Source organism: Aphidius gifuensis, linkage group LG4 (assembly GCF_014905175.1).
Source record: "Aphidius gifuensis isolate YNYX2018 linkage group LG4, ASM1490517v1, whole genome shotgun sequence".
In the NCBI taxonomy this organism is placed as follows: domain Eukaryota; kingdom Metazoa; phylum Arthropoda; class Insecta; order Hymenoptera; family Braconidae; genus Aphidius; species Aphidius gifuensis.
In genome coordinates this window covers 16,458,145-16,484,432 of record NC_057791.1, presented here as the reverse complement: position 1 = coordinate 16,484,432, position 26,288 = coordinate 16,458,145, and the positions used below count along the sequence as shown (strand labels likewise).

The following is a 26,288-nucleotide window of genomic DNA, read 5'->3' as shown; positions in this document are numbered from 1 at the left end:
ATGCCTCCAATACCATCACTCGTTAAAACCTCCCGGGGTGACACGCCAACTTGGATTGGTTGAATCAACCACATGTCTTATTTTTTTTCCTTTTTTTTTTTTCTAAATCTATCTCACTTTTTTTAGTTTCTCTTTTTTTTATTTTTGATCATCGACGACGGTTACTCTTCACACAATACTTCCCCCCTGACCCCTTCAAAGCATTTTATTATTTTTTTTGTCAATTGACGCAGTCTGTCAGGACACCAAACCAAGATGATTTAAATCTTTTTTTTTTTTAGAAATAATAACATGTTTAATTTGATTAAAAATTACAATATTTAAATGATTTATTTAATTGAAAATTAATTAAATCATGTAGCTAAAGAATAGTCATTGATAAAAAAATAATTTTTAAATACAAATAATCAGCTGTTGGAAATATTGAGTTGGAGTATTAAAAAAAGCATCTGTTCTTTTTTGGAAAATGTAATAAAAAAAAAAAAAAAAAGAAACTTAAGACATGTGTTGTATATTTTTTCATTCGAAAAGAATCCCTTGACTTTTTTTTTTTTTAACAATTAAAATTAAATACTGTTTGTTTTTAAATTTTCCAAGTTAAATTTTTAAAATGCATTAATATTTCATGATTTTTGAGTAATTTCTATCAACCAAAAAAAAATTTCGAAATTGTTAAGTATAATTATAAATATATATAACAGTTGACTATGAGAAAGACCCCATAGGTTTTACTGGTTTGTGGCACGCGCTGCCAGCTGCCTCACAGCTGTCTCCATTTATTTTACACACAGTATTACTTATAATATATATTTCTCTTTTATTTTTTTCTAACACACAAAATTCCCCGGCTTTTCTCTCCCCCAGCTCTTGGGTTCATCCTCATCCCCCACAGGATGTTTTTTTCATATTTTTTCATCATCGTCATCATCAGCACCATCGTCATCATCATCATCATCGTCATCATCATGATTGCATTTAAAAGATGAATATAAAAATCAAAATTGATTTCGAATTTCGATCAATTAATTTTATATTATACTTAAAACAATGACTCCTTGTTTCCTGACAATTTTATTCAAAAACAATTTGCGGTTTCTCATCCGGCTTTGGTTAATATTAACAGGATATATTTTTGTCATCCTGAAGTGTCCTAGTGATGCTTGAAGCTGCGTCCGGGGGCAGTGTCATATCATATTACATTGAGGGAATAAAAAAATAAAAATAACAAGTGGAAAGTATCGCTTCGTGTTGAGTATATCGAAAAAAAAAAAAGAATTGTTCAACACAAAAAAAAATAAAAGATACACCGTTTTTTTTTTTTTGTATAAAATAATGATAAAAAACAGGAAGTAGAAGAACATTCAACCCTTAAATTCTTTATAAATTTAAATATATTATTTTTAATTGTGTTAAAAAATAAGTAGACATCTGGAAGTATTTTTTTTTTTTTTTAAATATAATATTGATTAAGATATTTAAAAATGTTTTTTATAAAAAAAAAAATATAAATAATTATTCGTTGCTTTTTTGAGTTAACATACACACGGTATCTTTTTTAAAGACAGAATTATATTCTGTAAATAGATGAGCTCAACTTCCCCCCTTTAAATTACGTTCCAAAAATAAAATTAAATATTTTTCTATTAACAAGAATTAAAAAAAAAAAAATCTTATATATTAAAATTTCTTTATTTATCTGATGTTAAATTGCTCAATAAATAACATCAGTTTTATGTTTTTTTTTTTTGCAATTTTTAAATAAATATAAAATTACTATCGAAATTTTAAAATAACATCTGTGTTTTTTTTTTTAAAACAAGTGTACAAATAAAAGTATAATTTTTTTATTGGGAATAGAAAAACAATTGTTAATTATTTTTTTTTTTAAATGAAACAATTATTTATTTTTTTGTCTTTTTTTGTTCTTTAGCTAATCGTTGATTAGCTTTTTTTTCTAGCATGTTACAAAATTCAGAAAACATCATACCAAGTGATGGATAAAATAATGGTAACAATGATAATTGTGATAATTTAATTTGCATATTATCAAATGCAATACCAACATTTGATAAATTAAAACCAGCTGATGAATCTGGTAACATTGGCATTTTAGAATAACGTTGACTAAAATGTGTTAATAATGTAAATTTCGAATTCATATTTTCACCAATTTTAATTGCCTCAGAAATTGTTGAATGCATTTTTTTTTTTGCTTCAAATTCAAGATTATCTTCCATTGTTGCTTCATGAATTAATAAACTACAATTTTTTCCAAGTTCAACAAGTGATGTGCAGGGTCTTGTGTCACCACTAGATAAACAAATAACAAAACAAAATAATTATATATTTATTTATAAACAATTAAATTATATTAATTTAAAAAATACCTGTAAACAATTTTTTGCCCATCTTGAAGAGTAAAAGCAACACCAAATGCATGAATACAGTGTTCAACTTCAACAGTACTAATATCTTTAATTTTAAGATTTTTCTGTATTTCATCATCAGTACTTTGTGCAATTGTCTTAAAGCCAAGTATCAATGATTGATTTGGAATAAGATTATATGTTAATTTAATTTTTTCAAATTTATGATGATAAAATTTAAGCCATGGTTCAATTTGTTTTGGTGCAAAAAGATAAACTGGTTCTTGTGTTAGTCGTTGACGTTCTTGAAGAATTCCCAAAAGACCAAGATGATGATCAGCATGAAGATGTGATACATAAATTGCTTTAATACTTAATACAACTTTGTCAGCTTCTTTGATACCAAAAAATCTTATAATTTGACCAATAGTACCTTCTCCACAATCAATAACAATTGATGTATCTTCATCAACTCTCAGCAATAAACCAGATGTATTTCTAACTTTATTTGGTATGCAAGAACCAGTACCAAGTACCAAAAGCTTTGGAAATTCAGGTTGTTCTTTTAAACTACTCAATTGATTATTTATATTTTTTTTAAGCTCCTCCAGGGATTCTTCAAACCCATCAACATTACATACTTCTTTAACATCAGCATTTTTATCAATTTTAACAACAAATGATGAGTCAATACCATCTGGTGGTCTTAAATTAACAGTATTTAATGTTTTAGCACGATAAACTGATAATCCATCATCAATAAATATTTTATTCAACACATCATCAGTAGTATCATCATCAAAATTTTTATCATGTATCATTGGAAATATATTTGAATCAAGAAGTGTCAATTGATGTTGAATTCTATGAAGTGCTTCATAATTATAACAATTATTTTTATCATTTAAAATAATATGTTGTGTATTATTTGTAAATTTTTTCATCCATTCACGATATTTTTTGTTAATTAATATATTTTCTTTTGTAAAATGGATGATATAATTATCTTGATTTTTTAACACATCATTTGTTTGATATTCATTTAATATTTCATTTTCAATTAATGAATCTAAATAATCTTCATCTGGTATTTCTAAAACTGCAAAATTAAAAACAATTAATTAAATTAATAATTTCAAAGATATTTTATAATTTTTTTTACCTATAAAAAGTGGTCCAGGAACATCTTCATCACAAACTTCAGAACTTTTAATATATTTATAATTTGTTGAGTTAATGTCATCATTATTTTTACATTTTTCTTTGATTTTAATATCATAACCAGCTTTTAATAATGCACAATATGGTCCAGGTTTAATTTTAAATATTTTACTTAATTTATTTTTATCAAGACCACCTGGTTTATTATGTAATTTACAAATATAAATTAAGCAACCACGTATTTTATCAATTTCTAAATTTTCATTATCAAATTTAAGATATTTATTTGGTGGATTTGAATAGCTACCATCTCTTTTACCATTTAAATTATATTCATGTCCATAATAGTCATTATCATCATCATCAATAAGTGTATCAGAATCATCATCTGTACTATCATTATTATGTTTTTTAATTAAATTAACATATTTAATTGTCATACATGAATCTTTAAATTCATCATTACATGTTGCTTCATTGACATTTAAATCTCTTAATAACACAAATTTTCTAGTTGCATTAAATAGCTGTGTTATACCTTTTGGACCATGTATATTTATTTTTTGTACACCATAATCTTGAATTGTCAATGACATACCAGGCAAACCTCCCATGTTTTTCCATGTTGGAGTTGTGAAAAAAACATGTTCCAGTTTGCCTAGTTTGAGGTGATGCTCATGGGCAAGACGTTGAGTACCTTCACCACAATTAAACAAATATTTTGAATGATCAGTTGACACATACAAGCTACTTGGTGATCCTCTTGTTCCACTACCCAATATCTTTAATAAAATAAATTAATTTATCATTATTTATGTAATGTAAACAATCAATTTACAATTATTAATTACCTGAAGAAATATTTTTCCTGATAGATAATGTTTATCTGTACTTAGACCTTTTGCACGATTAGCATCTTGCAATAATTTGTGTATTTCTTCAAGTGTTATGTCACTGACATCAATTGGTTCTGTCATTTTAAAATTAAAAAGAGCACATTCATTGATGTATTTCAAATCAATTGATTATTGATTGTTTAAAATATTATTTTTATATTACTTAATATCACGCAATATTGTTGTAAACAATGTTATTATTTTGTTGAACATTTGACGTATTGTTTTTTATTTTTTTTTTTAAGGTTAACTTAAATATACACACGTGTGTTACAAGTCAACATGATAACAATAATAAATGTTCTGTTTAGCCAGCTGAGCATTTAAAAATGTCGGAATAATATCAATTGTAAATAAAATAGTTTTTTTTGTAAATGAAAAAAGATAATTTAAACGAATAAAAAAAATATTCATGATGACAAAAATGATATTGTTTTTATATTTTAATTTATAATTATAATAATAAATCAATTGTCATTATTCATTAATTTTTAAAAGAGACATAAAACTATACATTTTTTTGTAATAATTATTATTAATACATATATTTATTTATTTTCTTTGCATAAAATAAATTGATTTCTCGTGGAAAAAAAATACAAGCGGTTTGACAAATTATTTTATATTTTTATTTATAATTACAATAATAATTATATTACTAGTGCTATCATAAAAAAAGTTTTTACAATATTCTGTTTTTTACGATTAAAATTAACGTATATATTTTTTTTTATCAACGTTAAATATAGTTTAAGAAAATAATTAAAATTACGGAAATCCAGATAGAATAAAAACTGTGGAAAACTCTCCCCCGCCTTGACCCTTGTCAAGCTGACCTGAGCTATTATCCACGTGTAAGTACAGCAACAATAGCTGAATTAAGAAATCATTTTTGTAATTTATGTCAAGATGATACACTAATGGGGCGACGTTCAGCATCATCAAAATTGGGAGAATTTGCGAAAGTTGTTGAAATCGAGTATTTAAAATCTGATTCAATTCTAATGTTTGTTATACTTGCACGAGATGAACAAGATTCTGATTGTTTATTAGCTGTTGATGCATGTGTTAGTATATTGCAACATTATTACAACGAGAAAATGTTGAACAACGTGTTATGCCAAAATTACGTCAATGTGCTGCTGATTTATCATGGCGTGTACATTATATGATTGATGATAAATTTATAGATCTTGGAAAAGCAGTTAATTATAAACGTACCACATTCCGAAAATATAATTTTAGTTTTTCTGAGTCATTAAATGTGATGGTTAGTTTAAATAAATATATTTGATAAAATTGATGAACATATAACATTTCTACATTGTTTTTTAGTAATCTCATGCCGAATTAATTACTCCGGCATTAATGTTATGCCGGAGTAATTATTCTGGCATAAGATGAATGCTGAAGAAAATGCTCCGGCATAAAACTAGTGGCGGACTAATTTTTCCGACATTACTTTCATGCCGGAGTATTTACTCCGCCATCAATCTCATGGCGGAATAATTTTTCCGCCGTCAATCTCATGCCGGAATAATTTTGTCGGCATGAAGTTAATGTCGGAAAAATGAATCCACCACTAGTTTTATGCCGGAGTTTTTTCTCCTTCACTGATCTAATGCCGAAATAATTTCTCCTTCACTGATCCCATGCCAGAATAATTTCTCCGGCACGAATCCTATGCCGGGATAATTCCTCTGCCATCAATCCCATGCCAAAATAATTCCTCCGCCATCAATCCCTTGCCGGAATAATTTTGCTGGCATTAATCCCATGCCGGAACAATTTCTACGGCATGAATCTCATGCCGGAATAATTTCTCCGCCATCAATTCCATGCCGGAGTAATTTTTCCGCCATCAACTTCATGCCGGAATAATTTCTCCGCCATCAACCTCATGCCGGAATAATTTCTCCGCCATCAACCTCATGCCGGAGTAATTTTTCCGCCATCAACTTCATGCCGGAATAATTTTTCCGCCATCAACTTCATGCCGGAATAATTTCTCCGCGATCAACCTCATGCCGGAATAATTTTTCCGCCATCAACTTCATGCCGGAATAATTTCTCCGCCATAAATTTCATGCCGGAGTAATTTTTCCGCCATCAACTTCATGCCGGAATAATTTCTCCGTGATCAACCTCATGCCGGAATAATTTTTCCGCCATCAACTTCATGCCGGAATAATTTCTCCGCCATAAATTTCATGCCGGAGTAATTTTTCCGCCATCAACCTCATGCCGGAGTAATTTCTCCGGAAATGGGCCAAAAACGGAGAAATGCCGGAGTAATGCCGGAGTAATATTTCCACCAGGGCGATTACTGTTTAAAATATTGGTTTATTTGATTTATGGCTTCAATAAAATTATTTTGAAAAATGTTAAACTTTTATTTATGTATAAGGACCTTATTGATTATCCCCATATGTTTATATATTTTTGTCCCCTCCAAACCCCCTTTGATATAAAAATTAAATAAAAACAATTAAAATATTCAATTTATTCAAGAATTTATAAAAAATAAAATAGCAATTATATTTTTACATATTTTTTTTTTAATTTATCATTTTGGTTTATTTTATTTAACAATTAATTTTACGTTTGAATTAGCTGTCCAAGCTTTGTCAAAATTCATAAATAATAAGCATTCACCAGAAAAAAAAAAGAAACATGTAAAATTTAAGAAATAATTTTGGTGTTAATTTTTTTCTTAAATAAAAATATATTTTTCCACAACTTTTTTATAAATTTAAACTGTATAATATTTTGAAGTAATTCAATCAATTTATTTTCATTGTTGTTAATTAATAAATGAATAATTAATGTGCCAAATACTGTGATACTGTGATTAATTTAAATTTGAAGTTATTTATTTATATATACAATAGATGGCTGCTGCGCCCTAGCACGCCCCCCGTTTAAATCATTTTTGGGAACTTTTGTTGTTTGATGAAAAATCCCTCCCCAAAATTGCCAAAAAGAGGGGAGAAAAAATCTAGTGGTTTTTATTATATTTCAGTGCGGTTACATAATTAAAATTAAATAAATTAAATTAAATAGGACAATGGCGTCTGTACAAGTAACACAAAATAAAAAAATGAAAGTTCCACAAATTGAGATAAAAGAGGTAAATAATTAATTGATTATTAGTTTTATCGCTTGTTGTGTTTTGTTTTTGATTGATAACTAACTTTAAATTGTGTAAAAAAAAAGAAAACATGGCTCTTGATTTATCTGTTAAAGTTTACCCAGGGGTTGAGTTTGGTTATTTTTTTATTATCATTACAATCTTGATGTATTATTTATTTAATTTACTTATATGTTGATATTTCCCCACGAAAAAATATATCTCCTGGATATACGCCATTCGAATATATCCAGGACATATCCGAATGGCGTATTTCCAGGATATATATTTTCCAAATAACATCGACAGGTTGGTAATAATTCATATATCAATGAACAAATGAACCATCTGTACAAGCCAAACAGAAGCCTGTACAAAAGCTGCTAAACAAATTGAAAGAAAAAGCAGCATGTTTTTTTTATTTATTTTATTATTTAATCTATTTTTTTTTGTTAGGGAGGAGATTTACTCAATTTTTTTTTTTTTTTTTTTTTGATCTTGTAAATAATTCACTTGCTCTAAATTAATTTTATCTTTTCTTTGATAATTCAAATGTCGATTATTTAAATTATCAAATTTATGATTCAAATTTTAATTATTTAAATTATCAAATTTATCATTACTCCGAATTTCTCCGTTATTACTCCGAATTTCTATCAAATTGACCCATGCGGAGAAATGAGTGAATAATTTTTTTTTGGTATGGAAAAATTACTCCGTAATTTTTCGGCAGTCGGCACTTTCGCCGAAAGAGACTAACGTAGAGAAATGTAGAAAAATATTCTTTACTCGGAGAAATTTTTCCGAATTTTCTCCCCATTTTTTCCAAAACAGAAAAAAGTCGAGAAATGATGATGAAAATATGTTTTTAAATTGTAAAATTTAATAGTGTTGTATCAATGTTACTATTTTTATATTGTACGTAAGGAACAATAATTAATAATAAATACTCCATTCGAAGTTACCGATTTTAATGATGAATTATTTGTTTTGTTATTATTTAAATGCAGTGTTAAATGCAAGCATTAAAAAAAAAAAATTAGCTCGTATGTTTTTGCGTTCCTTACATCTAGCAATAAAAATTAATAATCAAATTTAAAATAAAATTAAAATTTAGTAAAATACCAAAATTTAGTGTAACAAAGATCGAGGGGCTATTCATCACCAGCAACCCCTAGAATTACTGACACCACGGCTACGAAATGTAGTCAAAAAACACAATGTATAATGATAAAAATATATAAACAATTTTTAGAATTCATATTTGATTAATGAGTTTGTTAATTTATTTGGTTTTTTATATTCTTCTTTGAATATAGTTCCCTAATAAGTAACAACAATTTAAATAAAATAATAAATTTTGTAAATATAGAAAAGAAAAATAGAAGTTTAATTAATTATTATAGGTATATTTAAAGATAAAAAAAAAATTATCGAAAGTTGATAAATTTAATGTTGTTTAAACTCAACCACAAAATAAATAATTAATAAAAGTAATCATAATGATAGTTATAAAAAAAAAAAAAAAAAAAACAATTATTAAAAATTATATTTGATGAACAGAATGGATTGCTTCGAATCAAATAAACAAAATCAATATACAAATTAAAAAATGACAAGCTAATATTATTAAATATTTATTCTAGAATATTTAAAGATCACTGAAGCAACACAATTACCATCAACATCATCAACAACAGCATGTATAGAAAATAATTAAAATTACAGAAATCCAGATAGAATAAAAACTGTGGAAAACTCTCCCCCTCCTTGACCTTTGTCAAGCTGACCTGAGCTGACCAAGCAAGCATTATGGTATAACACGTTTTTTCCGTTCTGTTGGTTCTTTTCGTCAGATTAGTCTTGGCTTCGGTAGCAATCACGCCATTTACCATCATATTAAAAATATAACCTCGCATATTAATATAATGAAAACAGGTGCAATTAATACTCAATCGGTCATGTCAACCATGCAGCAAGAAGTAAGTATTTAACTATACATCATGTTTTTCATTATAATTCAATACCTGATGAATTTATTAATATACCAGATAAATTCTCAGTTTTTAATTAAATTAAATAATAAATTATTCTATTTTATAGGTTGAAACTGCAACTGAAGTAAGTGCACGTGGGCTTAAACGTAGTGCACGTGCTATATCACCCATACCAACTGAAAATGAATATACAAGTGATAATGATGATGATGTTAACGACGGTGATGATGATCATACTTTACAAGATATTGATTATGCTACCAAAGAATTAAATATTGCGTCTAACCAAGAAAAATTGAAAGAGCGTGAGGCATGCATGGAGACCATGCGATCACTATTTGCTACTGAACCAGAACTTGAAAGAAGTAATATAATCAAATTAATAGTATATAATTTATAATTAAAAAAAAAAAGATTGTATAATTAAATAATCTCAATTTTTATTTATTTATTATTTCAGTTTGCAAGGATTGGAACAATAATTTTGTTGATTCAAATTTAACAGAATATACATTTATTCATTATACCAGGGATCTCTGTGAAACAAACCCTGATGATTCAAAATATATAATCAATCTCAAAGGAAGTAGTTTGACAAAGCTGAGTATTTTTAAATCTTGTTCTTCTTCAGTGATGCCATTGATTAAGTCTAATTGTCCAAATCTCAAAGAACTGGTAATTACTTTTGATGAAATAGAGGATGAAGATTTTGAAAATTGTTTTTCCAATATGCCTCAACTTGAAGTACTGATAATTCGATTGAAATGTAAAAATTCAATTGTACCAATGACTTTGGTTAAGTCATTAGAACAAGTTAGTGAAATCTTGATAACGTTTACGCTCTCAATTACACCAAAACAAAATGAACTTTGCTCATCAGATTCATCAGTTTCAGTAAGTATACATTGTTACAACTATAATTAAAATTAAATAAATATATTATTAATTTTTTATTTATTCTCAATAAATAATTATAAATAATTTATCTTTCAGGGATTTCCTCCATCAACTGAAGCTTTAACGACTGTCATTAGTAATATGAAAAACATCGAAAAGTTAATGTTTTATTTAGATCATGGTATTACAGATCAATTCTTGATAAATCTTGTCAATACTGCTACAAAAATAAGATTTTTGTATTTCACGGGTACAGATATTACTGATGCTGGTATAAAAGCAATTAATGATGCAAAAGAATTGGAATACTTAAGTTTGGAATGTTACGAAGAATCAGCAAATGAATTCATCACGGATCAATCACTTGAATGTCTATTCAACAAGAAAATGAAATACTTGAATTTAGCAAATTGCGATAACGTCACTGATAGTGGAGTGATTACACTTCTTACGAACTTACCAAATTTACGTACTCTGTATGTTGAAAATTCTGAGGTAACTGATGAAATTCGCGAAAAAATTGCTGAATTAAAAAATCGTGGTATAACAAAATTAATCTTATTTGACTATTGAAACTCGTTATGATAATTATTAATCAAAAGTTATGTTTCTCGGTGTATAAAGCAGCTGAAAATACTGATAACAAGTAACATATAATATATATGCTGTATAGTTTTTCATGAACATATGGATTAATTTTAATAAAAAAAAATCATAAATTCATTCAATGTTAAAATTTAATTGTAATAATTTAATATAATAATTAATAATTCAATAGTTTGCTTTTTTTTTTCTTGGAATAATTTTTTATTATTTTCCTTTCCATGGGATTTTTTATTTTTTCATGATGATCATTCAATAGTTGACTGATAAAATATTGTTTATTATTTATATTTTATTTCAGGCTTGTCTTTATTTAAAAAATATATAAAATAATTCTGATAAAACATGAGCCATCTGGCTGACAGACTCAATCCAGTTATAAGTTATAAGCTTATAAGTGTGTCTTTTTTATCTATCAAGTACTGAATTTTTCCTTCAATCCATTTCCTTGATATCATTGTCAATAGCACCAGATATTTTTCATTAGATGTAGCAGTTTTAACCTTGTGAAGAATAGAAATCGCAATTAATAATATTTAAAACTCGAGTAGATTATTTTTTTGTTTTTTTTTTTTTAGTAAATGATTAATTATTACTCGATAAGTGTTGTTAAGTGTATAAATACTAAAGTTTTTTCATGAAAAATAAATCTAGTTTATACCAAAGTTATATTTAAATTGAGTTTATACCAAAGGTATTATTGTTTAAATAAAATACAAAATCATTTTCATTTATTAAAAAGTATATAAAAATTTATTAAAGTTTCCTTTTTTATTATGAGATGAATTGAACAAATGAAAATTAAATATATTTATTTATGAAAATATTTTATTGGTAATATTTACATTTCTATTTCTTGAAAATGCATACTTATTTTATATATTTTGGTGTATAGGTAAGTTTTACGTTTTTTAAAAAAATATGTTGAGAAAAAAAAAAAAAAATTATAACTTGTTATTATTATCAGTAGGTACATTTTTCTAGAATTGTACAAAATTCAGAAAACATCATTTTTTAAAACAAGTGTACAAATAAAAGTATAATTTTTTTATTGGGAATAGAAAAACAATTGTTAATTATGTTTTTTTTTAATGAAACAATTATTTATTTTTTTGTCTTTTGTTCTTTTTAATCGTTGACGTGCTGGGAAAGTATCAGTCAAAATTCAGAAAACAGTACTGATGATTCGATTGAAATGTAAAAATTCAAATCAAACTCCAAATATACATCTTTACTAAATGTTGTAAATTTAATACTTTCAATATTTTTTTCACAACTGTTGAATATCAATGAATTATCAACTTCATGTAATTATCCTATTGCTGCGAAAGAACTTGAGAATGTCCTTCTAACATAAAATGTCCTGGTTTGTCAAGGTTTTTTTTTCCAACTAATCTGATATTCCTGGTGAAAATATTTCTCCGCGTTTACTCCGATCATTTTCTCAGTGACTACGAATTTTCTCCGAGATCTTTGACGAGGGAAAATTTTTTCGGCCGTTTCTCCAAAAGACTCGGGTGAAGAAATGTTCGGAAAAATTTCTCTGAAACAAGAATATTTCTCTCCATTTTTCTCCACGTTAGACTTTTTCGGAAAAAGTGCGGAAAAAGTTGAAAATAATTATTCTACGCCAAAAAAAAAAAAAGTTCTCTCCTCATTTCAATCTTCTCAGCTCATAATTATGGAGGAGGAGGAGGGTGCTCAGCAAAATGTCCTGCTACGAGATTCGGCACATATAGCGACCCTGATTGATTAACAATATAATTGCAAAATAAAGCTTTGTAGTTATTTAATAACATAAACAATAGATATAGCTGCTGGTGCACCCTGGCACGCCCTCCGTTTTTCGAATGATTTTTGGGAACTTTTGTTTGATGGAAAATCTCTCCCTCAAAATTGCCACAAAGAGGGGAGAAAAATCTAGTTGTTTTTATTGTTGGTCCTTGTGGTTACATAACCGCAGACATTAAATATCCACAATGTCAAAGAAAACAAAAAAATGAAAGTTAATGGTGCGCTATAAAAAAAAGCAGCAGCAAAAAAAAGCCCGGCAAAAACGAAATTATCAACAGTATGAGTACCGAAAGACAATGATGAGGGTCTAGTGTACATCAAGAGATTGAAAAAAAATTCAATTTATATTATATATAATATAAATTTCTATAGAGATTTATTATGTTATAATAGGGAAACCGAGATGCTTTGTTCAAATTCTTTTCCTTTTTATTCAGTGAAAAAATAAAAATATTTCTATTTTGAAAATACTACCATCTTTAAAAATATTTCCACAGTTTGATAAATAATTTCAATTTCAATAAAACATTATCAAAAGTATTGTAAAACCATATTTTTTGACAAAATCAAATTTGATAAAATATGTTATTTTAAATTTATTTATCATTACTGCAAATTTCTCCGTTATTACTCCGAATTTCTATCAAATTGACCCATATGGAAAAATGAGTGGAGAATTTTTTTTCGGCGTGGAAAGATTAACCCGAACTTTTTCAGCGATTTCACCTCAAAAGACTAATGTGGAGAAATGTAGAGATAAATATTTTCGACTCGGAGAAATTTTTTCGAAACAGACAAACGTCGAGAAATGATAACAAAAATATGTTTGAACTGTAAATTTTAATAATGTTGTATAAATATTATTCCTACATTCTACATATAAGGAACAATTGATAATGCCACATTTAATTATAAGTTAACAATGAAAATTCACTCACTATTTGTATAGACAAGTAATTGTAGCTAAATAATTTATAAAAATACTTTAAAACATATAAAAAATTTCAAAGCAACAAGTGTTCAGTTGGCTGAACATCCATTTCCAATTTAATTATCCTCAACCAAATCTCTTCAACAAAAACATAGTTAAAAAAAAAAAAGAAACAAAATTTATATTCATTAAATTATAGGTATAATTAAAATCTAATACAACATTGACGTGTATATAAAAAAAACTAAACTAAAAATACATTATAATAAAAAAATATATATTTTCATGTCTGACGTGATAGTCTTGTTGATGGAATAAAGGTATTTCCATTGACAAAACTTTTGTCATCTTGTGTTATTTGTCTGCCTCTAGCATAATAAATTGGTTGAGCCTGTTGAACTGGCCACGGTTCAACGAGATTAGGAAAGTTGCTAGAATCAGGTTGATCATAATATCCATAGTCTGGACGAAATGGTTCCGGGCCATAGGCAGGTGGTTCTGACAGTGTTGATGGTGGACCATATAAACCCTGATAATTAAATCCTTGATTATAAAATGGTCTATAATTATAGCCATTTTGTGGTGGTCCATATGTGTCTTGTACCAAATTAACATCACTTGTATTTTGTGCATTTCCACCATAATAATAACCATTTATTGGTGATACTGTTGTTGTTGTAATATTTTGTTCTTTAGGCTTCTCTGTAGGCTTATCTGTTGGCTTCTCTGTTGGCTTATTTTTGTCTTCAACTACATCTGCATTCATGTCTTCCAAATCATCAGCTTCACGTGATGCAGATGAAGGTTTTCGTGGCTTATTATTCTCATTCTTAAACATAAAAACAAAAAATATTATTCTCATACATTTTCATAATTAAAAATAAATATAATTATTCTCACCAATGCTTCAACAACTGATGATCTAATTAAATCTTTTAATGCTGAAATATTATCAAATCTACTTGAATTTTTTTTTAATTTTGTCTCTTTAATTTCCAAAGAATCATCGTCATCATCACCATCAATTGTTTCATCAAATTGTTGATGAATCTTTGAGGGTTTTCTACTGTTTTGTCTCTCTCGATTGTTAATAGTTAACTTGGCATCTCGAAGTAACTTATTGATTGGTTGAACTTGTTGATTTGATAAATAATTTGATAATGCAAGTTGAATTTGTTCATTGATATTTGGATAATACTGAAGCATCGAAAATAATTGATTATTTAATTGTGATGCTCTTGGTGTTACCAGAGGTCTTACAAGTTCATTTATTGATGACTCATCATCTACACCAGTATTAATAAATTTTTCTAAATCTACCAAAGCAAACACTGATTTACCATGTCTTTTATTTTCACTTGTATTTTTAACTGATAAATTTGCCTCGTTGACAAATAAATTTGTTGAATTTATTATTCTCAAAATATTCTGATTGTCATCAACTTTTTCAGTTGATAAATTATCAAAATTTCTTGCAATTTTATTAACAACATTTCCATTAATTTCTATAATTAAATAAATAATTAAAAATAAATAAATTGCAATATTTTTTTTTCTATAAAAAGTGGATAAAATAAAATAGCTTACCAGTTGAAAAAAAATTCAGGATGATAGTTGTGAGGATAATATTCAAGTGAGACGTTCTCATGTTGATTGTTCAAATGTTAAACAAGTTATAATATTAATTTTGCAAAAACACACATAATTATTTATATTTATATATGCGGGTTAAAACTACCCGCATTTATTAATAAACGAAAGTTAAAACTTTCACGTTTTTTATGACTAGGTTATCACAAACTTTTACATAAATATATGGGAATAATTTTATCTAAACTATTTAAATAAATATTTGTTTTAATTGTTTACTTTATTTTCATGTTTATTTTTTTTTTCTAAAAAACATTATTTCTATTTTTTCTATAGGCAAATTAAAAAGCAAGAAATTTTTCCCGCTAGAAATTTATGCGTGCGCATGTATCAATGGTGTGTGTTTGTGTGTGTGATGACAACAAAATAATAAAAAAATAAATAAAAAATACTCACTCACATGTTGATGATCAGGGCAGCAGAACAATATTGTTATTAAATTAAAAAATAAAAATGGATAATGCAACAAAAGTCAAAGCAGAAGAGCCTGAATTAATTCCTGATTTTGCAAAACCAGAAATTCAAGAAGCCAGGGCATTTTTAAGAGAAAGATTTCTAACATTTATCAATGGAATTGTTTGTAAGTTTATTATCAATAATATTCATAAATATATATTTTAATTTATTGTATTTGTTTTAGCCAAAGATGCAAAATTTAATTTATACGAAAATTCAAAAGTATCTGGTGAATTTCGAGGCACTGATGTTGATTGTTTAGAATTATATGTCAAAAATTTATCAACACCATTGGGAAAAATACCACAAGCAGTACTAAGAGCAACAGATGTTATAACATTCGAAATAGAAAATTTAAAAGATGAATAAATAAATCTAAAAAAGAAACTCAAACAATATGTTGATAACTAAAAATTTATTTGTCTTTTTTTTTCATTCAACCTTTAGAGATAATTTCAAACATTGTATATTTACAGAAAAAAAAAAAATATTCTACGATCTTCTCATACTCAACATGGTATTAATTTCAGAAATAAGACGTCTCATTTGATTGATGATTTCCTTAAGATGACGATTCTTAGCAATAACTTGCTGTAATAAAAAAATTAACTATTAATTTTTTGCATAATTAGATATTATTAATAATTTAAAATACAAAATTTACCTCAGTAGCTTCTTTATATTCTTCATAAGCAATTCTATATGCTTCTGATGTTTTTTTTTCTTCAGATTTCATATCCCATTCTTCTTTTAGAGGTATTAAACTTTCAATATGTGTATATTCCATACCTTGTAATTGTCCAGTTTCATTACTTCTTTCATAAATAACTCGTAAACGACGAAATAAATAACTACATGTACGTAATTGTTCAACAAATTTAATTTTTTTTTCTTTAGCTATATTTGCACCTTGTGCTGTACCTAAAATACAAATAAATATCAATAAATAAATTGTACAAATATTATGAATTATTAAATAAAACAAACCATTTGGTAATTGAAGTGTTTTAAGTGTTGAAAAACATTCAACAACTCTCATGAGAATTTCTTGAACAGTTTCTTGTCCAAATTTACACAATGTAATTGCATTGTATTCTTTATTTTGTGGTTGTTGACCAGTTTGATGTGTCTGTGGTTGTTGTTGTTGAGATTGTTGTTGTTGTGATTGATCTGATTGACCAGATTGTTGTGGCTGTTGTTGTGGTTGTTGATGTGTTTGTGATATTGGTGCTTGTGATGGTTGTCCAACTTGTCCAATTGGTTGATTACCCTGTGCAACTAAATTTGCTTGTTGTTGTTGTTGTTGCATTTGCATTTGTTGTTGCTGTTGTTGTAATTGTTGTTGCTGTTGTTGCAATTGTTGCATTTGCATTGATACTGATTGTTGTACAGCTAATTGTTGCTGTTGCTGTTGTTGTTGTGCATTTGACATGACCATGGAATTTCCACCAACGTTAAATTGTTGAGGACTAACCATACCTGTGTTTAACAAATTAATTATTATTTGTTTTTTTGTTTTTTTAATTTTAATAATGATAATTTAATAAATACCTCCTTGTTGTGGTCCCATCATACCTGGTACCATTTGTCCACCACCAAATTGACTTCTCATTGCTTGTTGTTGAGCTGTTGGAAAACCAGATGGAAAAGGATGTTGTTGGCCTGACATTTTGTATTTTATACAATTTATTTATCAACTATTTATCTGTAATTAAATTTTTTTATTTATTATAAGTAAAAAGTTAGGTTAATCATTAATTATTTGAATAACTAATTCAAGTATCATTTAAAAAATAATATTTATCATTTAGAAAAATTAAAAAATAACACTAAACCTGTATATATTTCTATTGTAGATTATTTTTATTTTTTTTTATGAAAAACAATAAAAAGTATAAACATCAAGTGACATTAGTTGTTGACAGTTTTACTAATCATAACAATGTACATCAACACATTAACACATGTTCAGCTTTTGTGTGTGTAATGTGTATGTGTATTTCGTTGGAGTATTCAACAGCAGAGGCAGCACAATTCAGAGCACTTTTTTATGTAAACATATTGTTGTTATGACAGGTGATTCAACAAGTTACCATGGCTACATGATTAACAAACAATATAAACAATTAATTGTTTATAAAATAATTTACTTTTGATTGGTAATATTTATTTGAAGCATGGATTGGACTACTGATAATGATAATTCATCAAAAAAGGTAGTAAATTTTGTTAAATTTATACAGTTATCATTTGGAGTAATTAAAAATATTGTTTATTTATTTTTCATTAGAGCTCAAAAACAATGGGTGATAAAAATTATTTACAACAATTAATACCAAGACTTGGTAGACGAGCTGGTCAAAATAATTTACAAGAAGATAATACAAAATTTGATGATGATTTTTTGGAAGGTAGTGGTGTATCATCTGGTGCATCAACTAGAAGTCGTCCTTTTGCTCCACCAAGAGCACGTAAAACTGGCTGGGGAGATGAATTAAAAAGTGCAAAGTATGTTATTTTAATTTTCAAATATTAAATTTAAATTAATTTCTTATTTTTTAATTTTAGAATGAGATCAGCAAATTTATTAGAAACGTGAGTTTATTTTATTTTCTAACTTAACTTAAAATATTAATAATGTTATTAATTTTTTTGATAGAGAAATAAGAAGAAGATCATCTGAAGAAGACGATGGTAATTTTCTAAATAAAAAAAAGAAAATTAATAAATTTTTTTTAATGATTTAAAATCAATTACAGATATTCCAGTGATACCTGATATTGATGAAATTCAGGAAGACAATATGACCTCACCAGACTTAGCAAATGCTCCCTCGTAAGAAAAAGAATAATAAAATAAATAACACCTTTTGATATATTAATTTCCCCGAGAAATAAAAAACTAATTAATTTTTATTTTTAGTGTGGGAATTAATCGTGTTGCAGCATACAAAGAGCTGGACAGTGATTTATTAAAAAATTCATCATTTGCAATGATAGATGATATTAATCTTTCATTGCTAACTGAAAAATTATATCCAGATAAATTACTTGATGAGCCTGATGAAGTTTGGAGCTGGGATCAATTATTTATCCAAGTATCATCAGAATTAAACAGCGAATTGATAAATTAATTTTAAATGTAACATAATTAAAAATATAATAACTAATAAAATATAATTTTAATAATTAAATAATTGTCGACTGTTTTTATAAGAATAATTTAAAAAAAAAAAAAATCCAAAAAACATGGCATACTGCGATCTGCAGTGCCTTGTATATGGAAGCGACAAATTACCTCGTCTGACCTATTCGATTGCCCCCCAATTTGGAAATCGCGGTTCGAGGAGCGACGTGAAAGCTCAACCGTGCAGGCGTTATTCAAATCCTTGATGCCGGGACATTAAGAATTTGGTAACGCGCATCGGGAGCCGCACACAAGCTACTTTGAAGCGACAATGTGACTCAAAACAGACTGAACAGATCTGCTGCAAACGCATTAGCGATCGATGTACAGCTGTGATATCACTAGCACACACTTCCAATAGCTAAAATTTTGAACTTGTATATATACTAACTATGTCTGACTTCACAACATGTGAGTAAATTTTCTTTACATTTCGCGGGTTAGCGGATTATCCTTTTGTTCAATCCTTAAATATAATTTGAAATGATAAATTTATTTTTTTATTTTTTTTTCTTGTAGGCTAATGATTTTTCGTTGCAATTTAAAGAAAATTATTAATTGTTTGTTTAATTATTTATTAAATTATATGGCATAGAAGAAAATTGGTCAATTTACTGTTGAGCTTGTAGAAATCTACTGTCATTTTTGTATTTTAAATTTAAATTTTTCTCTATCGAAAATAAAGACGTAAATTTAGTTGAAAAAATAATATGTAAATTTTATGTTTCGATTGTGGAAAATTTTATTCACGAAATGAATAAATTAAAAATATTTTTGTAATAAAAAAATGTTTTATATTATCTATAAAAAAAATATATGAAATCGAGTTGAAAAATTTTTAAAGATATATAAAAAATATTTTAAGAACAAAATAAAATTTTGATTTAAAGTTATAAATTGTTTGGATATCTTTTTATCTTAAATTTTATCGAAGGGATAAGCTGTGACGAAAAAATTTCGAAAGATTTATATTTTTTTCGATTGAATTATTTTTTAAGAATAAATAATGAGGGAGGCTTGCCATGCGCCTGCCGCTAGAATATTCAACAGAATTAACATCAGTCTTGAAGGATCCGTTGAGAGACAAACATCTCATTTTGAACGTGATTTTTATTTCAATAAAAAAACTTAATCATATAAATTAAAAAACAAAAAGACAAAAAAAAAAATCAAGTAACTTTGTGTAAAAAAATCCAAAACAACAATTTTCTTTTTAAAAAGTTTATTTAAAAATCAAAAGACAAATTTTTGTGTTAAATTTAATCAAGAACAACAAAGATAATTAAAAAATTTTTTTAAAGATTCAAAACAATAAATAAACAAAAGTGATAAATTAAAACCAGAAAAGAAAAATCACCTGGTGATGAAACAAGTGTTATAAAGAGCGACAAATAAATAAAAAAAAAAGATAACACACAGCGTGCTTCGCGTGTACAACGTGACTTTATTTATTATTTTTTTTTATTAATTCCCCTTCTTTCGAATCAACATGCCATTAAATCATTTGTTATTTATTAATCACTGCATTATTATTTTTCCACACCCCCTTGGTATCGTCAAACAATGAATACACAACATAAAAAAATAAAATAACAATTTTTTTAAAATAAACAACATATAATTTATTATATAAATAATAAATATTGTTTATATTTTTTTTATAAAATTAAAAACATTAAATTTTATTCTTTCAAATAATACAGTAGTAAATTTTTATTGTAAATAAAAATTATTTAATTTATAATAAAAAAAAAAAAAATACTATTTGCTTGAACAAATATTAAAAGTAATTACAAAATTAAATGAATAAAATTTAAAAAACAATTTAAACAATTGAAAAAAATTGTTTTAAAAATATGAATTTATATAAACAGTTTGATAAAATTAATTTTACAAGTGATTATGATGATGGTGATGATAATAGTACAACAAATATCAGTAATATTATAAAAAATTGTACAAATGATTATTGCATATCTGATGAGGATTACATTGATCTCATTGCTGATTATCTTAAACCGACAATTTACGGTTGGTTTCTCATAACAATGCATACAATTGTTTTTTTCGGTGGTATTATTGGTAATTCATTAGTTTGCATTGCTGTTTATAGAAATCATTCAATGAGAACAGTTACTAATTATTTTATAACAAATTTGGCTTTTGCTGATATATTAGTTATTTTTTTTTGTTTACCACCTACTGTACTTTGGGATGTTACTGAAACTTGGTTTTTTGGTGAAAAATTATGTAAAATTATTTTATATATACAGGTGAGATATTTAAATTAAATAATTTTTATTTATATTGTATTTTTTTAATTTTATTTTAGATTTTTCGCGGGTGAATAATTTTAATTCTAATTAGAATTCTATAATTTCGGCGATTGATTTCACTTAAAAAAAAAAATATTTCTAAGCTAATATTTTATGAAATTATAATTCTAGTATTTAGAAAACACCTTAATATTATTATTCTAAAATTTTAAGGAATTAATTTCAATTATTTTTATTTTTTTTTAAATTTAATATTTTATATTTTTCGCGGATGAATAGAGAAAATTCTATAATTTCGGCGATTGATTCCACTTGAAAAAAAAAATATTTCTAAGCTAAATTTTTATGAAATTATAATTTTAGTATCTAGACAACACCTTCATATTATAATCCTAAAATTTTAAGGAATTAATTTTAATTATTTTTATTTTTTTTTCAATTTTATATTTTTCGTAATTGAATAGAGAAAATTTTTTTTTTTTTTTATAATTTCGACGATTGATCCCGTTTAAAAAAAAAATATTTCTAAGCATAATTTTCATAAATTTTTGCTACCAACATTTAGACAACAGCTTAATATAATTATCCTAAAAATTTAAGAATTAAATTTCAATTATTTTTATTTTTCTCGCGGATCAATAGAGGAAATTCCATAATTTCGACAATTCATCCAATTTCAAAATTAACTTATTTTTATACTCCATACGTATTGCTTTTTTTTATCAATTAAAATACTTTTAGATTAATGTTGAATAAAAGAAAAAAAGTATCTGATATGACGATTTATTTTTTTTTAATTGACATTATGGTCAAGTATTAAAAAAAAACATGGAAAAATAATTCTTTCAAGTATTTAAACGAAAAGAAAAAGAAAAAAAAATAAGTAAAATATCAAAAGCTCAGTCAATATACAAGTGACATTAAACGTTCAACTTTATTAGACTCTATCACAAACCCTATTAAATTACCCAGTTAATGACATTATTTAACTTTAAAAGTCGATCAATTATAAACAACTTTGTCAAAGATATTTTTAAACGTCGTTTATCAATTATTTCTTCATCAACGTATTAATAATAGCTGCATAGTAATTATTATGCATTAATTTAATTTTTTTTTTTTGATAATAAAATGGGGGAGGCGTCAGTGCAATTCGGCAGCTAACAGCCTCACGTTCACAAAAATTATGTACTGGGTATGTCTTGATAGCCATACCCCGCCGATTCAATATTGAACCAACGCGCTATTAAAGTAGCGAGCACCCTTTTTAATCTGAAGCAAAGATTCAATTTTTATTTATCAGCTTATAAGCTTTAAAATTCATATGAAAAATAAATATTAACACAATCCATCTAGTGGTATCAGCACCAAACAAAATTTTATATTTTTAATAATTATTTTCGATTAAAAAAAAAAGGAAAATTTTAATTTAAAAAATTCTGCAACTGACAAGTTGATAAAAAAAAAAATCATACTTGATTGGAAAATTATTAGAGAAGAGAATAAATCATTGGCTCAATTTTTTCAAGATTTTTTTTTAATAATTTAAAATCAAATTATCATTTGATATATTTAATTTGATATAGGTGTGTGTTACAGGTAATATTTTATCGATGCTATTATTATCTTTCTCATTTGCCAATTTATTATACGTAAAATATCAATAACTTGTAGAAATTTTAAAAGTATCTTTTATGCTAATTAACATACTAATAAAATTTATTAAACAATGATGATAAATTATCATAAATAAGCAAACAATATATAATTGAATCAAAACTTGGAAAAAATTAAATTTACTTGATGTTAATAATAATAAACACGCAGGTTAATTTATAAATTTAATTTTTTTTTTTTTTTGCTTCAAGTGCGTGACAGAAGAATCACAAATTAAGGTCAGGTTCAAGCATTATAGACTCATTACGTTTTAAATAAATAACGAAAAAGAAATTTAAAAAAAAAAACAACTTTACCGGGTTGTAAATGTAAAAAAAAAATTTATTATACTTTTTTATTTTCATTTATTTTCAGCTGGAAAATAAATATGAAAAGTATATTCAGGAACATTGGGGGGTTGAGATAATTATTCTTTTCAATTAACTGATAATGTTTTTTATATTTTTTTTTTTCAGACGGTGTCTGTTAGTGTTAGTATCTTGACCCTAACATTTATATCAATCGATCGTTGGTATGCCATATGTTTTCCTCTGGAATTCAAGTCAACAACGAGTCGTGCAAAAAAAGCAATTTTATTTATTTGGATTGTTTCACTTATTATCGGTAAGTTTTAATGAAAAAAATGGGAAAAAAAAAAGTTTCATGTGTTTCTTTTTATTACCTCTATTATTCTTAGATTATTTTTTATCACTTTTTTTTTTTCCTTGATCTTTTGGACATTTTTATTTTTGATAAATAATGTTTTTATATTATGTATTTTTGTTGTTGACAGATGCACCTGATCTATTTGTCTTACATGTAGAACCAGCAAGCCATCTTAAAGTTGATACAATTTTTTATACTCAATGTGAAACATCTTGGAGTAGAAATAGCGAAAAAATATTTATTTATACTAAATTAATATTTTTTTATTTTGGTCCATTGACGTTTATGTCATTTGCATATGCACAAATAATACGTGTTTTATGGAAAAGTGAAATACCTGGTTATAATTGTGAGTAATCATCAAAAAATATCATTTCGAAATTTCGATTTTTTAAAGTAATATTATTTCGAAATTTCGATTTTTTAAAAGTAATATTATTTCGAAATTTCGATTTTTTTTTTTAAATTTTTCTATCGATAAATTTTAATTTAATTTGGCAATTATCTTTATGAAATTATTAAATAAATATTTAGTTGATTTATTTATTTATAAAATTTAATATTTATTTTTTTTATTTTTATAATATTTATCAATTTTTAAACGTATTTATGTTCATTTTTAAAAATAGATTAACAATGACAAAGGTCAAAAATTTTATAAATAAAAAGATAAAAATTATCATATTTTATAAATAAGTAAAACATTAAAATGTTTTTAAATTTTCATTTAATCATTGTTTATATTAAAATTTAATTAAATTTTAATTACAAAATAAAATCATGAAATTAACGAGTTTTTAAACTATTTTTCTAATTGAATTTTTTTGTTTCTGTGTATTTTTAAATGAATTTTTAAATTTAAAAGAAAAAAAAAAAAGATTTAAAAAAATAAACACAACAAAGCATGGGTTTTATATCGTTGTGTAATCGTAATATTATACTTTGAGAATATCATTTTTGATTCTCCACGACGCAATATTTTTATATCTTTAAGAAAAAAAAAAATATATATTTCCAAGAAAAACGGCTAGACAAAAATATTATAAACCTTATCATAAATCCATTACAGGTAATGTTCCACCAGTTACTGAAATAACATCATCAACAATGATTCATGAAAACCTTGAAGGACAATTAAATTCACGAAGAAAAGCAGCTAAAATGTTGGTAGCTGTTGTTCTTGTATTTGGAATATGTTATTTTCCAGTTCATTTACTCTCAATACTAAGGTAAAAGAAATAAATTAATTAAAATAAATCTCTTCATTTAAATAATAATTAAAAATTATTATTTTTTTTAGATTATCATCAATTGGTCTACCATCAAATGATTTCACAGTTGCATTCAGTCTCATAGCCCATTGGCTTTGTTATGCCAACAGTGCAATTAATCCAATTATTTACAACTTTATGAGTGGTAAATTTTATTAAAAATATCTATATGTAAATTTATATTTTCAACCCCAAAAAAAAGCCATAAATTAATGCCAAAAATAGATCAAGATAAAGAATTAAAATTAAAAGAAAAAAACACAAACAAAAATTCAAATAAATCATAAAAAAGATAATCATCAACTAACTCTGTCGTCATAATGGATTACCACTTGCATATTTACACAAAATAAACTTTTTTTTTTTTTTATGATCAAGTAATAAAGCTGATGATAAAAAAAATTATTATTTTTAATAATCATAAACATTAAAATTGTATTTGCTTTAATTAAATTTTGTTTCAGGTAAATTTCGTAAAGAATTTAAACATTCATTTTATTGTGCTCATGGTGGATCATCTTACGATCGTAAATTTGATGGAAGAGTTGTATATCAATTTCCTGGTACATCACAAATCACCGGAGGAAGACAACGTACTTTAAAATTTATTTTTAAAAATAATAATAATAATATTGAAGGACACAAAAGTAGTGAAATTATTCCACTAAGTGAAATATCTCATTCACGACAAAGTAAAAGTATTTAAATTAATTTTATATACGTTTTTAATTTATTAAAATTATAAATAATTATTTTTTTAATCATTTTTAAGTCTATTTTAATGGAGGGGTTATTTATTTGTTGATAAATATTTTAAATACAAATGAAATTTTATTATTACTATTATTATATGTCGTGATTGAAGAAAAAAAAAATATTTAAAAAAATTTATAATTTACTAATTAATATGAATCGTGTTATTTTAAGTTTTATTATTTTTTTTTTTCATAGCTTTTTTTTTTGTTTATTTATTATTAACTTGCACCGGAATATAAAATATTTTTTTTTTTTATATATATGTTATTATATGAATTTTTAATTAATTGCAATTGTTAAATAAAAAAATAAATAAATTAACAAGCATAATTGTTTATGATAATATAAATTGTTTATAATATTTTTTCCTAAAACATTTTTTTTTTTTTTTGTTTTAATACTAATTTATTGTTAGTTTTGCAATTTTTGTGATTAATGTGTAATCGTATTTCAGTATTATTATTTAATTTATAATTTTTAATTGAAAAAATTATGTACAATTTATGTACTCAGACCAAATAATTTATTACAGGCACATTTAAAAAAATTCAAGCAAAATTGACCTTGCTTTTATTATTTTAATATGGTCATACATA

General features: G+C 25.5%; 6 protein-coding genes and 1 non-coding gene across 8 annotated transcripts; 3 read left to right on the top strand and 4 right to left on the bottom strand.

Annotated features, from left to right (window-relative positions):
• Window positions 1-1,900: 1,900 nt before the first annotated feature.
• Window positions 1,901-4,654, bottom strand: LOC122855293 (ribonuclease Z, mitochondrial-like). The gene is made up of 4 exons (XM_044156544.1): window positions 4,379-4,654; window positions 3,529-4,309; window positions 2,388-3,465; window positions 1,901-2,310 (listed from the first exon to the last, which is right to left on the bottom strand). Exons 1-4 carry the CDS (start codon window positions 4,502-4,504, stop codon window positions 1,902-1,904), a joined length of 2,394 nt encoding a protein of 797 aa, XP_044012479.1. The 5' UTR covers window positions 4,505-4,654; the 3' UTR covers window position 1,901.
• Window positions 4,655-13,739: 9,085 nt separating this feature from the next.
• Window positions 13,740-15,460, bottom strand: LOC122855292. The gene is made up of 3 exons (XM_044156543.1): window positions 15,363-15,460; window positions 14,676-15,280; window positions 13,740-14,604 (listed from the first exon to the last, which is right to left on the bottom strand). The coding sequence occupies exons 1-3, from the start codon at window positions 15,421-15,423 to the stop codon at window positions 14,059-14,061; spliced, it is 1,212 nt and encodes a 403-aa protein (XP_044012478.1). The 5' UTR covers window positions 15,424-15,460; the 3' UTR covers window positions 13,740-14,058.
• A 295-nt stretch (window positions 15,461-15,755) lies between these two features.
• LOC122855291 (gem-associated protein 7-like) lies at window positions 15,756-16,359 on the top strand. Its single transcript, XM_044156541.1, has 2 exons — window positions 15,756-16,005; window positions 16,066-16,359. Exons 1-2 carry the CDS (start codon window positions 15,879-15,881, stop codon window positions 16,248-16,250), a joined length of 312 nt encoding a protein of 103 aa, XP_044012476.1. The 5' UTR covers window positions 15,756-15,878; the 3' UTR covers window positions 16,251-16,359.
• LOC122855290 (mediator of RNA polymerase II transcription subunit 30-like) lies at window positions 16,276-17,848 on the bottom strand. 2 transcript variants are annotated; one of them, XM_044156539.1, is made up of 5 exons: window positions 17,717-17,848; window positions 17,433-17,586; window positions 16,869-17,360; window positions 16,546-16,802; window positions 16,276-16,472 (listed from the first exon to the last, which is right to left on the bottom strand). In XM_044156539.1, exons 2-5 carry the CDS (start codon window positions 17,548-17,550, stop codon window positions 16,374-16,376), a joined length of 966 nt encoding a protein of 321 aa, XP_044012474.1. In that variant the 5' UTR covers window positions 17,551-17,586; window positions 17,717-17,848; the 3' UTR covers window positions 16,276-16,373. The 2 variants fall into 2 exon arrangements, with proteins under 2 accessions (XP_044012474.1, XP_044012475.1); XM_044156540.1 differs by having other exon boundaries at window positions 16,295-16,472; window positions 17,457-17,586.
• Window positions 17,849-17,927: 79 nt separating this feature from the next.
• On the top strand, window positions 17,928-19,021 carry LOC122855289 (intraflagellar transport protein 43 homolog). Its single transcript, XM_044156538.1, has 6 exons — window positions 17,928-18,097; window positions 18,172-18,389; window positions 18,450-18,476; window positions 18,541-18,575; window positions 18,641-18,716; window positions 18,804-19,021. Exons 1-6 carry the CDS (start codon window positions 18,059-18,061, stop codon window positions 19,012-19,014), a joined length of 606 nt encoding a protein of 201 aa, XP_044012473.1. The 5' UTR covers window positions 17,928-18,058; the 3' UTR covers window positions 19,015-19,021.
• A 1,947-nt stretch (window positions 19,022-20,968) lies between these two features.
• On the top strand, window positions 20,969-25,665 carry LOC122853978 (orexin receptor type 2-like; the record flags this gene model as incomplete). Its single annotated transcript, XM_044154388.1, has 6 exons — window positions 20,969-21,340; window positions 23,476-23,623; window positions 23,793-24,014; window positions 24,735-24,894; window positions 24,966-25,081; window positions 25,401-25,665. Coding segments are annotated over 6 exons (1,260 nt in total), but the record flags the coding sequence as incomplete, so codon positions are not given.
• LOC122856056 lies at window positions 22,480-22,612 on the bottom strand. Its single transcript, XR_006374126.1, has one exon. It is a non-coding gene; the product is annotated as a U11 spliceosomal RNA (small nuclear RNA).
• Window positions 25,666-26,288: the final 623 nt, after the last annotated feature.

Coding starts and splice junctions, on each gene's coding strand:
- LOC122855293 (XM_044156544.1), bottom strand. CDS start 4,504: ATGACAGAACCAATTGATGTCAGTGACATAACACTTGAAGAAATACAC. Junction 3,466..3,528: donor TCCTGGACCACTTTTTATAG/GTAAAAAAAATT, acceptor TTAATTTTGCAG/TTTTAGAAATACCAGATGAA. Junction 2,311..2,387: donor GGGCAAAAAATTGTTTACAG/GTATTTTTTAAA, acceptor TTGTTTATCTAG/TGGTGACACAAGACCCTGCA.
- LOC122855292 (XM_044156543.1), bottom strand. CDS start 15,423: ATGAGAACGTCTCACTTGAATATTATCCTCACAACTATCATCCTGAAT. Junction 15,281..15,362: donor CCTGAATTTTTTTTCAACTG/GTAAGCTATTTT, acceptor ATTTAATTATAG/AAATTAATGGAAATGTTGTT. Junction 14,605..14,675: donor CATCAGTTGTTGAAGCATTG/GTGAGAATAATT, acceptor TTTATGTTTAAG/AATGAGAATAATAAGCCACG.
- LOC122855291 (XM_044156541.1), top strand. CDS start 15,879: ATGGATAATGCAACAAAAGTCAAAGCAGAAGAGCCTGAATTAATTCCT. Junction 16,006..16,065: donor ATTTATCAATGGAATTGTTT/GTAAGTTTATTA, acceptor TATTTGTTTTAG/CCAAAGATGCAAAATTTAAT.
- LOC122855290 (XM_044156539.1), bottom strand. CDS start 17,550: ATGTCAGGCCAACAACATCCTTTTCCATCTGGTTTTCCAACAGCTCAA. Junction 17,361..17,432: donor GATGGGACCACAACAAGGAG/GTATTTATTAAA, acceptor TGTTAAACACAG/GTATGGTTAGTCCTCAACAA. Junction 16,803..16,868: donor AACACTTCAATTACCAAATG/GTTTGTTTTATT, acceptor TTTGTATTTTAG/GTACAGCACAAGGTGCAAAT.
- LOC122855289 (XM_044156538.1), top strand. CDS start 18,059: ATGGATTGGACTACTGATAATGATAATTCATCAAAAAAG. Junction 18,390..18,449: donor GATGAATTAAAAAGTGCAAA/GTATGTTATTTT, acceptor TTTTAATTTTAG/AATGAGATCAGCAAATTTAT. Junction 18,477..18,540: donor TCAGCAAATTTATTAGAAAC/GTGAGTTTATTT, acceptor TTTTTTTGATAG/AGAAATAAGAAGAAGATCAT.